Source organism: Cynocephalus volans, chromosome 3 (genome assembly GCF_027409185.1).
Source record: "Cynocephalus volans isolate mCynVol1 chromosome 3, mCynVol1.pri, whole genome shotgun sequence".
Classification (NCBI taxonomy): domain Eukaryota; kingdom Metazoa; phylum Chordata; class Mammalia; order Dermoptera; family Cynocephalidae; genus Cynocephalus; species Cynocephalus volans.
Genome location: NC_084462.1, coordinates 105,184,733 through 105,198,641, shown reverse-complemented (window position 1 = coordinate 105,198,641; position 13,909 = coordinate 105,184,733). Strand labels below are relative to the sequence as shown.

The 13,909-nt window shown below is 50.1% G+C and overlaps 1 protein-coding gene across 2 annotated transcripts in view; it reads left to right on the top strand.

Moving 5' to 3' along the window:
- The window catches only part of TEP1 (telomerase associated protein 1), a 43,914-nt gene that overhangs the window by 29,688 nt on the left and 317 nt on the right, over positions 1-13,909 (top strand). For both annotated transcript variants that reach the window (XM_063088501.1, XM_063088502.1), the window contains 28 exons: positions 126-305; positions 749-841; positions 1,261-1,393; positions 1,520-1,670; positions 1,903-2,036; positions 2,194-2,282; positions 2,558-2,672; positions 3,188-3,428; positions 3,599-3,722; positions 4,577-4,701; positions 4,829-4,928; positions 5,148-5,303; positions 5,448-5,660; positions 5,928-6,081; positions 6,186-6,398; positions 7,299-7,459; positions 7,698-7,811; positions 8,750-8,857; positions 9,416-9,548; positions 9,622-9,698; positions 9,799-9,931; positions 10,064-10,200; positions 10,360-10,484; positions 11,556-11,699; positions 11,856-11,946; positions 13,129-13,234; positions 13,341-13,573; positions 13,702-13,806. In XM_063088501.1, coding sequence (XP_062944571.1) covers positions 126-305; positions 749-841; positions 1,261-1,393; positions 1,520-1,670; positions 1,903-2,036; positions 2,194-2,282; positions 2,558-2,672; positions 3,188-3,428; positions 3,599-3,722; positions 4,577-4,701; positions 4,829-4,928; positions 5,148-5,303; positions 5,448-5,660; positions 5,928-6,081; positions 6,186-6,398; positions 7,299-7,459; positions 7,698-7,811; positions 8,750-8,857; positions 9,416-9,548; positions 9,622-9,698; positions 9,799-9,931; positions 10,064-10,200; positions 10,360-10,484; positions 11,556-11,699; positions 11,856-11,946; positions 13,129-13,234; positions 13,341-13,573; positions 13,702-13,806 — 3,888 coding nt within the window. The remainder of the gene's footprint in view (positions 1-125; positions 306-748; positions 842-1,260; positions 1,394-1,519; positions 1,671-1,902; positions 2,037-2,193; positions 2,283-2,557; positions 2,673-3,187; positions 3,429-3,598; positions 3,723-4,576; positions 4,702-4,828; positions 4,929-5,147; positions 5,304-5,447; positions 5,661-5,927; positions 6,082-6,185; positions 6,399-7,298; positions 7,460-7,697; positions 7,812-8,749; positions 8,858-9,415; positions 9,549-9,621; positions 9,699-9,798; positions 9,932-10,063; positions 10,201-10,359; positions 10,485-11,555; positions 11,700-11,855; positions 11,947-13,128; positions 13,235-13,340; positions 13,574-13,701; positions 13,807-13,909) is intronic.

The window sequence follows — 13,909 nt, the reverse complement described above, 5'->3', positions numbered from 1 at the left end:
GAGGAGGAGGTGGGGGTGGGAGGCAGGTTGGGGAGAAGGATGGATACAGTCAGGAGGAGAGGGACCTTTCTAATGTGGTTCTCCTTTTCTTTCTACCTCCCTGCCCCTTTGCCCAAATGTCACAGAAAGTACATCTGGTACTGAGCATGTCTAATGACTCAGGCCTGGGGGAGACCCTTGAGCAGAGCCAAGGTGCCCACGTGGTGGCCCTGGGGACTCTGGAGCCATCTGCCCGGGCCCAGCTAGTGAGAGAGGAGCTGGCTCTGTACGGGAAGCGGCTGGAGGAGTCGCCTTTTAACAACCAGGTTGGATCTAGGCCAGTGTTGTTGGGCACGTGGGCCAAATCTGGGAGCCCAGATGACCCGGGTGCTGAGGCTGCCAGCTGCCCTGCCCAGGCCTACTCCTTCATTTTCTCAGGAACTCTGTACCAGGGGAAGTGGTTAATAAGATAACTGATTCCTTATAGTATCACCCAGCCTTTTCCCCTGGTGAATTGCTTCTCTGGGGCCTGTGTGGGTGAAGGGACAAGCAAAACTGTTCTTATCAGGTAGGGTGGGGTGAGCCATGGGGGTGGCTAGGCAGGGCAGTGTAGGGGAGGGATGGTTGTGTCCTGAGGGATGGCCGCGTCCCTGTCCCCTGCTGGCGACTCTCAGGAGGAGCTGCCTTGCAGAGGGCGTGGTGCTGGGACAGAAGGCTGGCTGTGGGCAGTCTCTCTGGTCCCCACACTGAGTCCTCTGAGTCTTATCAGATGCAGCTGCTGCTGGTGAAGCGGGGCTCAGGTCTGCCGCTCTACCTGCGCTTGGTCACCGATCACCTGCGGCTCTTCACGCTTTATGAGCAGGTCGGTTGCTCCTCATCTTCTAAGTCCTAATCCCACTTTCCCTTCTCCAGTCAGCTTCTTTGTCTCATCCCCAGCCCTTATCCTTTGCCGTCTTCTTTTTTTTTTTTTTTTTTTTTTTGTCGTTTTTTCGTGACCGGCACTCAGCCAGTGAGTGCACTGGTCAGTCCCATATAGGATCCGAACCCGCGGCGGGAGCGTTGCTGCGCTCCCAGCGCAGCACTCTACCAAGTGCGCCACGGGCTCGGCCCCTTTGCCGTCTTCTCATCACTCATTCCACCCTCACTCGCTTCACTCCCACCTGTTTCTCTTTAACTTTTCATCATCCCTTCCCACTGTTCTTAACACTGTCCTCTCCCGTCCCCCACAGCTGCAGCTCCTTCTCTCCCTCCCCACTGAGCCTGGTCTCCCTCTGCTCCCAGGTGTCTGAGCGGCTCAGGACCCTGCCTGCCACTGTCCCCCTGCTGCTGCAGCACATCTTGAGCACCCTGGAGCAGGAGCACGGCTCCGATGTCCTTCCTCAAGCCTTGGCCTCCCTTAAGGCCACACGTAGTGGTCAGTGGTTGGGCTGGGTTGGGAGGCTAAGGCTGAGGAGCCTCAGAAGGCAGTGCAAGGAGGGACTAGGTGTCATGGGGATTGGTGTGTGGTTTGGTGAGGGCCTCAGAGAGCTTGGGTTTTCAGGTCTGACTGTGGACCAGCTGCATGGAGTGCTGAGTGCGTGGCGTATACTGCCCACGGGGACTAAGAGCTGGGACGAAGCAGTGGCTGCTGGTAGCAGTGGAGACCCCTACCCCATGGGCCCATTTGCCTACCTAGTCCAGAGTCTGCGCAGGTACAGGTGCCCCCAGCTCAGCTTCTACCGACCTCACTCTGCCTTCCCGTCTTTGAATCAACGACCATGGGATCCTTTCTTCATCCCGCCCTTCCCTAGTTATATCCCCAACACCTGTCGCCCAGGCCCTGCATGAGCTGTTGCTCCAGTTACCACTGTTTGAGGTGGAAATGGGAGGTCACTGCTGTGCCAGGATGCTCACTGACAGGCCTCCTCCTTCTCACGAGGACAGTTTGTTAGGGGAAGGCCCCCTGGAGCGCCCTGGTGCCCGGCTGTGCCTCCCTGATGGGCCTCTGAGAACAGCAGCTACACGTCGCTATGGGAAGAGGCTGGGGCTGGAGGAAATGGCACACACCCTCATTGCAGGTGACTGCAGCCCAGGTCAGCCCGGGCGTGGGGTGTGGGGCCTGGGCCAGCACCACCTGCTGGTGCTCCCCATCTGCTGGCCACCCCAGTGCTTGGATGACTCTTCCTGTAGCCTGAGGGATATGATCTGAGACCTTTTTAATGTCTGTTTTTATAGCTCAGCTCTGGAAGATGTGTGACCCTGATGCCCCAGGCACTTTCCAAAGCTGCCCTCCTGAGGCTCTGGGAGACCTGCCTTACCACTTGGTTAGTCCCCAGACCCCACAGACACCTTTCCCCAAGTAACTGCTTCGCTATTCTGAGACTCCTCACATTTATCAACATCACCATCACCACTACCATTACCCCCTCCTCTCAAACTCCCTCTACCTCTCTCCTTTCTGTTTTCCTGTCCTTCTTCTTCAGGTCCTTTGTCCCAGCTCTTAGGTCTAGGTCCCGGCTGCACAGACAGGGTCTAAGACTAGACTGTTCCTCCTCACTAGCTCTTCATGTCCCTAATGAATCCAATCTGGCCTTCCTAGCTCCACAGTGGGAACCGTGGCCTTCTTTCAAAGTTCCTCACCAGTCTCCACGTGGTGGCTGCACACCTGAAATTGGGTCTGGTCTCTCGGCTCTTGGAGGCCCATGCCCTCTATGGTGAGATGAGTCACTGGGTGGTTTCTTCTCTGAGATATGGGACTCCTGGGTGTGCTGATGGGGTGGGGGGTTGGGGGGGGTACAGCTCATCAGGAGGTGTAATGGAAAAAATAGTCAAGTTTCCATTCCAAGATGAAAATGCCAAGAGTATAAGCAAATCATGCTCAGGAGTCCTTTTGCTTAGATCTCATAGATCAGACGTCCTTAAACTTTATTTAGTGGGCATGAAATCATTTGAATTGCTGATCCTTGGGTCCCCAGATAGTGGTTCCCTAGGTCTGGAGTGGGGCCTAAAGCTTGGTACTTTTAACAAGTGTTCTTGATATGGGGCCAGAGGGCCACACTTTGAGACTTGCTATTTTATCAGCACCACACTCTAACCAACTAAAACTTACTGTTTTTGACACACCATGTGATTCTATTTTTGCTGGGGTTAATGGGGTCCAGGCTGGCTCCCTAGTGATCTGGAGGATGCAGAAGGGCTGAGCCCTTCTCAATCTGTCTCTCTTTTGTAGCTTCTTCAGTCCCTGAACAGGAACAAAAGCTCCCTGAGGCTGACGTTGCTGTATTTCTCACCTTCCTTAAGCAGCAGGCTCCAATCCTCAGCCAGTACCCCCTACTCCTGCCCCAGCAGGCAGCCAACCAGCCTCTAGACTCACCTGTTTGCCACCAGGTCCCCCTGCTCTCCCAGCAATGGCACCTCCGGCGCATGCTGCGATGGCTTAATAAGCCCCAGACCATGAGGGATCAGCAAACGTAAGAAGACCCTTGACTCTAGACATTGATAAGCCCACCAGAAAGCAAGCTGCAGCCCTTTCTGAAACTGGAGAATAAAGGACAGATCAGAAGCACTGTGGAGAGTGGGATTCAGGAACAGAAATGCAGAAACCAATTTCATGTTTGCTGTCTTCCCCTCATTTTTCTAGCTCCAGCCTGACTCTGGCAGTTTCCTCATCCCCCACCGCTGTGGCCCTGTCCCCCAATGGGCAAAGAGCAGCTGTGGGAACTGCCAGTGGGACAGTTTACCTGTTGGACCTGAGAACCTGGCAGGTATGATACTTAAGATGGGGCAGAATTTACCTTCAGAAACCCTCACAGACTGCCCCGAAGCCCTAGACCAGCCAAGACCCATCCTAGACCCACCCGCTATCACCCTGGTTGATTCTTCTCACATCAGATCAAAGGGATGGGTCAAAAAATCAATCACACAGTAGCTCTTTGCTGCACATCTTTATTCAAGGCATGTACTAAGCATTGCAAGGAACACAGGCTTAAGATTTTGTCTTTGCCCACCAAGTGGTCAATTTTCTTTGGAAGTAAGTCAGAAGGTAAAAAAAAAAGGACCTAAAACATAACTGTGTGACATAATTAAGAGCTCAGTGAGTTGTGTAGTTATAGGAGAGAGAAGGGCAGGCATTCTGCATGTAGTGAGGAGCCTGAGCAAAGACACAGGAGGAGAATGTTTCCTGTAAATTGCTGGGAACGATTGCAGCAGAGGGTGCTTATGGGAGGGTGATAGTAGATTAGGCTGGAGAGATGAGTCGCATAGCCATGGCCTCTCTCTCCCCTCTTCCCACCCATATCATCCTCCCCCCCATATATATGCATGCATGTAATCCCTCTCCCTCAGACCCATCAAAATCTCCCATGACTGGGGAGTAGGTGTGAGGTTTGGAGAGAAAGAGAAGATGTGGCCCTACTTGGATCATGAGGCCCCATCTGAACCTGTGCCTGGGCTGAGAATGTAGACAGACAGGGGCAAGCCCTTCTTCTTCTTTTTTTTTTTTTATTAGTTTTTTAAAGCCCTTTTTGCCTTGGCCTCCTCTCTGGTTGGGGCCCGGGGTAGTGGGACATGGAGGGTAAAGGGTGTTGCCTGAGCTGTGCTTTTCCACCCACTCTCACAGGAGGAGAAGTCTGTGGTGAGTGGCTGTGATGGAATCTCCTCCTGTTCATTCCTCTCTGACAGAGCCCTCTTTCTCACTGCCTTCAACGGGCTCCTGGAGCTCTGGGACCTGCAGCATGGTTGTCGGTACGGGGTGCCTCCCACATATCTTGGAGGGGGGCTTTCCCCGTTTATCAGAAGCCTCAGGTGAAGGGAACGAGGGGGGAGCCTATGGCCAAGGAGTCCCAGGGGCCTGACTCTCTTCCCGGGATAGGGTGTTCCAGACCAAGGCCCACCAGTACCAAGTCACTGGCAGCTGCCTGAGCCCAGACCGCCGGCTGCTGGCTACCGTGTGCCTGGGGGGATGCCTAAAGGTAATGACTAGGGCGCTGCGGTGGTCAAAGTGACCTAGACTGTGAGTCAGTCATGATGAGGTTGTTCTCTTAGCATGGCAGAGACTGCTGACTGCTTGGCCTGAGGAGGCCTTCCCTGCTGAGTGTGGGGACTGGGCAACGTGGCTGCTGGAGCTCTGGGACTGAGAAGCTCAGGCATCTGTATTCAGCACCCTGCCTCCTCTCCTCTCTGTCCTCCAGCTGTGGGACACAGTCCATGGGCAGCTGGCCTTCCAGCACACCTGTACCAAGCCCCTGAACTGCACTGCCTTCCATCCAGAGGGGCAGGTAATAGCCACAGGCAGCTGGTCTGGCAGGTTCAGCTTCTTCCATGTGGACGGGCTCAAAGTCACCAAGGTAAGAAGGTCCTGTGCGGCTCTGGGAAACGAAGCATAGGAGGACAGGAGTGGGAGATGGGGAATGATGGACATCAGCATTCCGTGTCACTTTGGGCTTGTGCTGAGAGGGGGCCTGACATTTCCATTTCTACCTCCTGCATAGGAACTGGGGGCCCCAGGAGCCTCTGTCCGTACCTTGGCCTTCAATGTGCCTGGGCGGGTTGTAGCTGTTGGCCGGTTGGACGGCACGATGGAGCTGTGGGCCTGGCAAGAGGGGGCACAGCTGGCTGCCTTCCCTGCCCACTGTGGCTTTGTTGCTGCTGCGCTTTTCCTGCAGGCTGGGTGCCAGTTACTGACGGCTGGAGAGGATGGCAAGGTCAGGTTACAGAGAGCTAGCGGGGAGTCCTGAGGACAGAGGAGCAAAGGCAGGGAGTGTTTGGGTGAGGGTAGGGCCTTTGTTGAGGAGACTGTGGAGGAGCTTGGATGGCGGGAGCTACAGGGAGAGGGGTGTGGGTGTGTGTGTGGACAGCCCTCATGAGAAGAGCATCTGGAAGGAGCACCTTAATGGGGGTGTCTGTAACTGGTGGTGGGGAGGACTGGGTGGTGGAAGTGGGTATCTTTAAGCCCTTTTCTCGGCCTCCAGGTCCAGGTGTGGTCAGGGTCTCTGGGTCGGCCCCGTGGGTGCCTGGGTTCCCTCTCTCTCTCTCCTGCCCTTTCCGTGGCTCTCAGCCCAGATGGTGACCAGGTGGCTGTTGGGTACCGAGCAGATGGCATTAGGATCTACAACATCTCTTCAGGTACTGAAGGGGGAATGGATGGATTTTTTAAGCCTTTGAAAAGAGGTCCCCCTACCCATCCCCACATTTCCAAGTGTCTTACTCTCTTGTCTCTCATTCTCTAGATTCCCCGGGGACTCAGTGTCAAGCACTAGATGTGGCAGTGTCTGCACTGGCCTGGCTAAGCTCGGAGGTGTTGGTGTGTGGTGCAGAAGATGGGTCCCTGCAGGGCTGGGTGCTCAAGGAAAGCTCCCTTCAGTCCCTCTGGCTCCTGTCCAGATATCGGAAGCCTGTGCTGGCACTGGCCACCTCCCAGGAGCTCTTGGCTTCTGCCTCAGGTACTGCTGGGCAGTGGGCAAAGTGACCAAATCGTTGTTCCTTTTAAATATGCTTAAATATGCTAATACTTTCCTTCAATTTTTTTATTTTTTATTTTTTATTTTTTAAAAAATGACCGGTAAGGTGATCTTAGCCCTTGACTTGGTATTGTCAACACCACGCTCTCCCAAGTGAGCTAACCGGCCATCCCTATGTAGGGATCCAAACCCGTGGCCTTGGTGTTATCAGCACCACACTCTCCCAAGTGAGCCAATGGGCTGGCCTCTCCTTCAGTTTATATATATATATATGTGGGTATGAAAATACACGTGCAAATGCAATTTTTTTTACTACTTTCAAAGTGCATTTGAATGTGTTTATCTTACATAACAGTCTGGACTCTGTTTCTTCTTGTTCCCTCCCTAATCCTTATTCTGGTACCTTTAAACTCCTGGTAATCCTTTGAGTTTCTGTCCAGTGGGCGACTTTGCTATATAATAGGACAGATTTCCCTTAGAGAGAGGGAGAGACGTTGAGGTGAAAATGCAAAATGGCCTTGGTGTCCTCTAGGTCAGAGGCTTGGTCCTCACTTGATGGTGAGGTGGAAGTAGCACTGGGCACTTGAGAAGAGGTGGGATCTGAGCAGCCACTGTGCAAAATGTGGTAGGAAGTTGGAGAGAGACAGGGAGCCATGTTCCTGGCCTGAGTTGGGAGTGCTGGTTGTCCCCTGTTCTTTGTACTCACATGGTGGCTGGCCCTTGTCTGGGCCTCTCACAGCCACATGACTCACTGCATCCCTCCTCTGGAGCTGTGCCCTCGGACACTGCCTCAGCCCCTATGATGGCATTTGTCTTTGGCCTCCCAGGCCTGTCTTGGTTCCTCTTCCAGGAAGTCTTCCTCTCTCTCTATTTCCAATGCAGAGGATTTCACGGTGCAGCTGTGGCCAAGGCAGTTGCTGACACTGCCTCACAGGGCAGAAGACTTTCCCTGTGGCACTGAGCTCCGGGGACATGAGGGCCCAGTGAGCTGCTGTAGCTTCAGTGCTGATGGAAGCAGCCTTGCCACTGGGGGCAGGGATCGGGTGAGCTCCCTAGGGATGCAACCCCTGGGCCCCACAGCCGCTGTGGTTCCTAGATTCCTTAACAGCCCATTTCCCATTGCTTCCTCCTGCTTTTTGCGTTGCCAGATCTCCTACAGATCTGTCTACTCATGCTTCCTTGAACTCCCTCTTTCCTTGAAACTTCTTGCCTGAAATGGTACTGGTGTTCCTACCACCCTGCTATGGTCCTGACTGCTTCCTCTCTTTGGGACCTATCAAGAGCCTACTCTGCTGGGACGTGAGGACACACAAAGCCCCTGTTATGATCTGCTCCTTCCCTGCCTGTCACCGTGATTGGGTCACTGGTTGTGCCTGGACCAAAGACAACCTACTGGTGAGTGAAGGGGTAGGGGTGGTGCAGAGTCCAGCAGGGTTCTTGAAGGAGGACAGCACTCCCTGTCTCATCCTTTTCCTAGCACCCATTAATCATAGTAATAGCTAGCGTTTATTGAGCACTTAGTATGTGCCAGTCACTGAACTAAGCTCTCTGCATATATTTTCTCAATCTTTATGGCACCCTGTAGATACTACTTCTATCTCTGTTTCACAGACAAGGAAATTGAACTCAGATAGGATAAAGAACGTTTCCAAGGTCATATCAATGATAAAGCTGAATGTGAACTTTCTGATTAGAAGCCCAAGCTCTTAAGAATATGGTCTCTTTCTCCAGGGGTTGGGATGTCTTAGCCCTGTAGGTAAAAGGTACTGCAATGATTCCTTTGGTCCTAAGGCACAAAATGAGTCTCAAATTATGTACTCAGCGTTGGTGAAGCCTAGTTTCCTAGTGCAGAGTCCCCACTCTGGTTGTTCTGAAAGAGATGTGAAAAAAGTGAATATCAGCTGAGTAGACTTGTCATAGTCTATCCTACCCCTGCCTTTTAGGCAACCAGATCTTTCTTTAGCTCGGCAAATTTTCCACATTTATCTGGATTTGTTGTCTGACATTATGTCAATAAAAAGGACACTAGCTACTATTTATCACATTCTCACTGTGTACCAGGCAGTGTTCTAAGTCCTTTATATAGGTGCACCTGTCCCCACAGCAACCACATCAAGTAGGTGCACTATCATTCTCCTCATTTAGTAGTTGAGAAACCTAAGGCTCAGAGAGATGAACTTGCCCCAGATCACAGTGCAATGAATAGTGGAGGCAGGATTTGAACTCAGGAGAGCCCATGCTCTTAATCACAAGGCTTATAGTCCTTCTACACCACATACAAACATGCTGGGGAGATGCTGATAATCCCACTCCTCTAACTTCTGACTCTGTAGATCTCCTGCTCCAGTGATGGCTCTGTGGGGCTCTGGGACCCACAGTCAGGACAGCAGCTTGGTCAGTTCCTGGGTCATCAGAGTGCTGTGAGCGCCGTGGTGGCTGTGGTAAGAAGGCAATGGAGAGGGGCCGGCCTGTGGCTCACTTGGGAGAGTGTCGTGCTGATAACACCAAGGCCATGGGTTCAGATCCCATATAGGGATGGGCGGTTAGCTCACTGGGTGAGCGTGGTGCTGACAACACCAAGTCAATGGTTAAGATCCCCTTACCGGTCATCTTTGGGTGGGGGGGGGGAGAAGGCAATGGAGAGCTCACTGGGGTCTCTGGGAGGGATAAGGGGGCTTTGGGAGACTGCATGCATTGGGTGTCTAATCTCAAAGGAGAAGGGAGTATAAAGAATGAGATGCTTGGGCTTGGATTATGGTGTTGAGACTGAGAGCTGCTGTGAGAGGAGAGAGAGGGGAACATGAAAATATAGTATCTTAGTATCATGACTCTGCGGCAGGATTGCAAGTCCTGAGCCATCCAGCCTCAGTGTTCCTGAGTTCTCCTCCGTCTTTGACCTCCTCCAAGCCTCTAATGCTCAGCCCACACCTCTGTGGAGAGAGTCCTACTTCCTATGCCCTGCTCAGTATGACCCTGCTCTGATCCTATCTCTGGGGCAGGAGGAGCATGTGGTGTCTGTGAGCCGGGATGGGACCTTGAAAGTGTGGGACCATCAGGGCGTGGAGCTGACCAGCATCTGTGCTCACTCGGGACCCATCAGCCACTGTGCAGCTGCCCTGGAGCCCCGCGCAGGTAGTGAAACATCAGCCACCTCCCCTTCTCCCCTGCCTGTTCCTTTCTCTTTACTCAGTCTCTGTCTTATCAGCTGGACAGCCTGGGTCAGAGCTTCTGGTGGCAACTGTTGGACTGGATGGGGCCATAAGGTTGTGGCATCCCCTTTTGGTGAGTTCCCCGCAAGGACTGGGGGAAAGGGATGGAGAAGGTATGTGGCACATCCTGTTGTGTCAACCCCCTCTGGCTCATCTCCATCCCTTCCTCCCAGGTGTACCAAACACACAGCCTCCTGGGACACAGTGGCCCAGTCAATGCAGCTGCTGTTTCGGAAACCTCAGGCCTCCTACTGACTACCTCAGAGGATGGTACCATACGGCTCTGGCAGGTACCTAAGGAAGCAGGTGAGTGAGGCGTGGAGAAAGGCAAAGTATGAAAGAGGTTTGTGTTACTGGGACAAAGAAGGTCATGGGTAGCCTGATATCTCTTCTTATATCCTAGATGTATCCTAATGAATCACTTCCTTTCTTCTCCAGATGACACATACATACCCAGGAGTTCCTCAGCCATCACTGCTATGGCCTGGGCACCAGATGGTTCCATGGCAGTGTCTGGAAATCAAGCTGGGGAACTAATCTTGTGGCAGGAAGCTAAGACTGTGGCCACAGCACAGGTGAGTTGGGGCGACCTCAGTTCTTTGTTTATGTGAATTCTGCCCCGCTATGCATTAATGGTACATGCAGGGTTAGAGGCTGCATATATTCCTGAGAGGGGAAAGAGGGTTAATCCTGTCTCCTTAGAAATACTGAATTGAACTTGTTGTATACACCAGGCTCCAGGCCATATTGGTGCTCTGATCTGGTACTCGGCACACACCTTCTTTGCTCTCAGTGCTGATGAAAAAATCAGCGAGTGGCAAGTGGAACTGCAGAAGGGTTCGACACTCGGAAATTTCAGGTGAAACAAGGCAGCTGGGTTAATGTAATAGGAATGGTAGTCTCCTCATACCTGGGATTTTACTTAAATCACACCACTTTTGCTTCCGAACTAGGCAATAGGATACCAATTATTGAGCAGGAAATTATTTTCTGCTCCTGACCATGTCAATTTCAATTAATGATTCTCTAGTGCCTACTTGATGCCAGGCTCTGAGCCAGGCAGCATAAACCAGATGCAAATGAAACTTATTCTTTAATCAAGGGAGCTCACAGTAGAGGAATGTATGTATAATTAAACCATGAATATTCAGACTGATTAGTGCTATAATGAAAATATGTGCACACACACGCGCACGCACATATATGCAGAATTTGAAAAATTGTAGGAAAGATTTGATATTTGAGGTTGGGCTTAAAGAATGAGTAGGAGTTTTCCGGACCAGTAAGGGAAGGGAACAGTGTTTTAGGAAGAGAAAGTAACATTAACAAAAGGCATGGAGGCATGAGCGTGTGTGGTGTATTCTGGGTATAGCCAAGTCCTTATATTCGTGGCGGGAGTTGGGGGGAATTGTATTGAAAAGATAAACTGGGGCCAGGCTGTAGAAGGCACAGTGCTAAGAATTTTTATTGGAATAATGATCTGAGTTTTAGAAAGAGAACTCTGGTTGGTGGCAGTATGGAAAATGGATAGTAGTAGAGAGATACTGAAGGTAGGCAGATCACTTTTATAGCTGTTGCTATAACTCAGGGAAGACATAATGTGGGCCCTGACCTGGGCAGTGGACATTAGAAGGAGAGATACATATTTAGACGTGGGTTGCAAGTAGAATGTGCAGGGATTTTTGATCAGTTGAAAGTAAGAAGAGGAGGAAAAGACAAAAATGTTAGAGATTCCTGGTTTAAGCAAATAGGAGATGGTGATGATGAATACTAATATAAGAAAAACAGAAAGAGGAACAGGATATGTAGGGAAGACAATACATTTTGCTTTATTCTTCACTCCTAAGGAATTCATGGGGGACTGGGGAGCCTGAGAGAGGTTGACTAAAGTGGAATCTTTCTCTGTCCATGTACTTATTTTGAGCTACAGTCTTCACCTGAACCGAATTCTGCAGGAAGACTTAGGGATGCTGACAGGTCTAGGCCTGGCCCCTGATGGTCATTCCCTCATCCTGGCCAAAGCGGATATGAAATTACTGCACATGAAGCCAGGGGATGATCCCTCTATAATTTGGTAAGATCCAGAATGCCATTTCCTTCTAAACTGGAGAAAGAGGAAAAGTGGGTTAGTAGTTACTCTGAAGTTGAGTCTAACTTAGAAGGAAACACTGAGGAAGGGTAATTCTCTCTTTAATTCCTGGACTCAGCCTTTTTCTTTCTGATAAACCAGGAACACCTATGCAAATCATCCTATGATGCTGTACACCCACAAGGAATATGGTGTGTTTTTCCTGCAGCCCACCGAACATGGAGTTCTTTTGGTAAGTTCTGTGTGGGTGTGTGTTAAAACAAACATTTGTCTATGACCAGTTTTTTGTCTTTCTTTTTTGGTGGCTGGCTGGTATGGAGATCTGAACCCATGATCTTAGAGCTGTAAGACTGTGGTCTAACCAATGGAACTAACCAGCCAGCCCCTATGAATAGTTTTTTTTAAACCTTGGGGCCCATAATGGAGGATAAAGAGGAGGGGAAGGCAATTGACTCTAAATCCCCTTACCCTCCTTCAACCGGAGCAGCTCTACTTTAGAGCATTATATATTGGGTTTCCATGTAAGATTTTATTGGTATGAAAAGGATTCTACTGTTTAAAAAACCTTGGGAAACCATAAACCTAGGAGTTTTCTTAATCGTGTTTTTTTCACTTATCTCTTGTCTTGAGGACAAGGACTGCATATTGTTGCTGTTATCATACTCAACAATCATTTAATAGATGTTCAACACTTACTGGTTTGGGTGTGCCAAAGCCAGCTGTTCACTTCAAATATAGTTTCCTGGGAGCCCCTAGTTCTTGGAAAGATTATTAAATCCTGACCTGACTTGTTATCTACTAAAGATACCCACTAAAGCCTGTTCACGACTCAGTGATTCCACTCCTAAATACTCATATGTACTCAAGAGAAATGAGTGCATATGTTCTCCAAAAGGCAGATATAAGAATGTTCATAGCAGCTTTATTTATCATAGCCACATATTTATACAATGGAATGCTACATGGCAAAAAAAAAAAAAAAAAAAGGATACTGAATGCTTATGAATGGAACAATGCAGACATACCTTACAGATGTAAACAGACAAAAGAGTACATACTATATGATTTCATTTAAATGAAGTTCAAGAACAGGAAAACTAATTTATGGTGACAGAAGTCAGACTATTGTTAGCTCTGGGGTGGTAGTCTGGTATTGTCTGGGAAGGGGCATGAGAGCAACTTTTTGGGGTGATGGAAATGGTCTACATTTTGATTTAGGAGGTGATTGCATGGACATATGCATGTGTAAAAGTTCATTGAAATGTATATTTCAGATTTGTACACTTTACTATATCTAAGTTAAGGTTTGGGGAAAAAAAAAAATTCCTGACCAGACCAGTAATAGAGAACGGTTGCTTTGTCTGAGAGCTGAGTGATATGGGTGGGCTAAACTAAATTACATATTCTTTCACAGACGCAAAAGGAATCAGGAAAGTTTGAAGTGAGTCTGGAATTTAATCTGAATTTAGAGAATCCTACTAGGACCCTACTATCCATAACTCAGGCCAAACCTGAATCTGGTGAGTGGTGATGGGAGGACCCAAGGAGCCTGGAGATGGTCTAGGGAAGGGTGGTAGATCCTTCAAGGCCTAAGACTTGGCTCTCACTCTGCCCTTGAAATGGCAGAGTCCTCATTTTTGTGTGCCAGCTCTGATGGGATGCTGTGGAACCTGGCCAAATGCACCCCTGAAGGAGAATGGGCCACAGGTAACATATGGCAAAAAGAAGTAAAAATGCCCAAAACCCAAACTGAAGGGACAGACCCATCTCTGTGCCAGGAATCTCTGTGCCAGGAATTAGATACCAGCATAATTAGCTGTTCACCAGCCATACGTCTAACAACGCGGCAGCGTAGAAAGGTGAGTTTGAGGGAAGGGTCACAAGTATATGGGAGGAGTCTCTAGGTCTGACACAGCAGGCTGATGCTTCCTTAACTGAGGAGGGCCCACTGAGAGATTTCACTATACCGCTCTCTCCCTTCTCTCAGATTCACTCGGGTTCTGTCACAGCCCTCCATGTGCTGCCTGAATTGCTGGTGACAGCTTCAAAGGACAGAGATGTTAAGCTGTGGGAGAGACCCAGTATGCAACTGGTAAGAGTGTGTGCACGCATGCACATGGGGGCGTCTAAAGGGATGTCACAAGAGAGCAAACTTAGGATGAGAAAGGGCAAGAGATCAAAATTGTTTTCTCTGA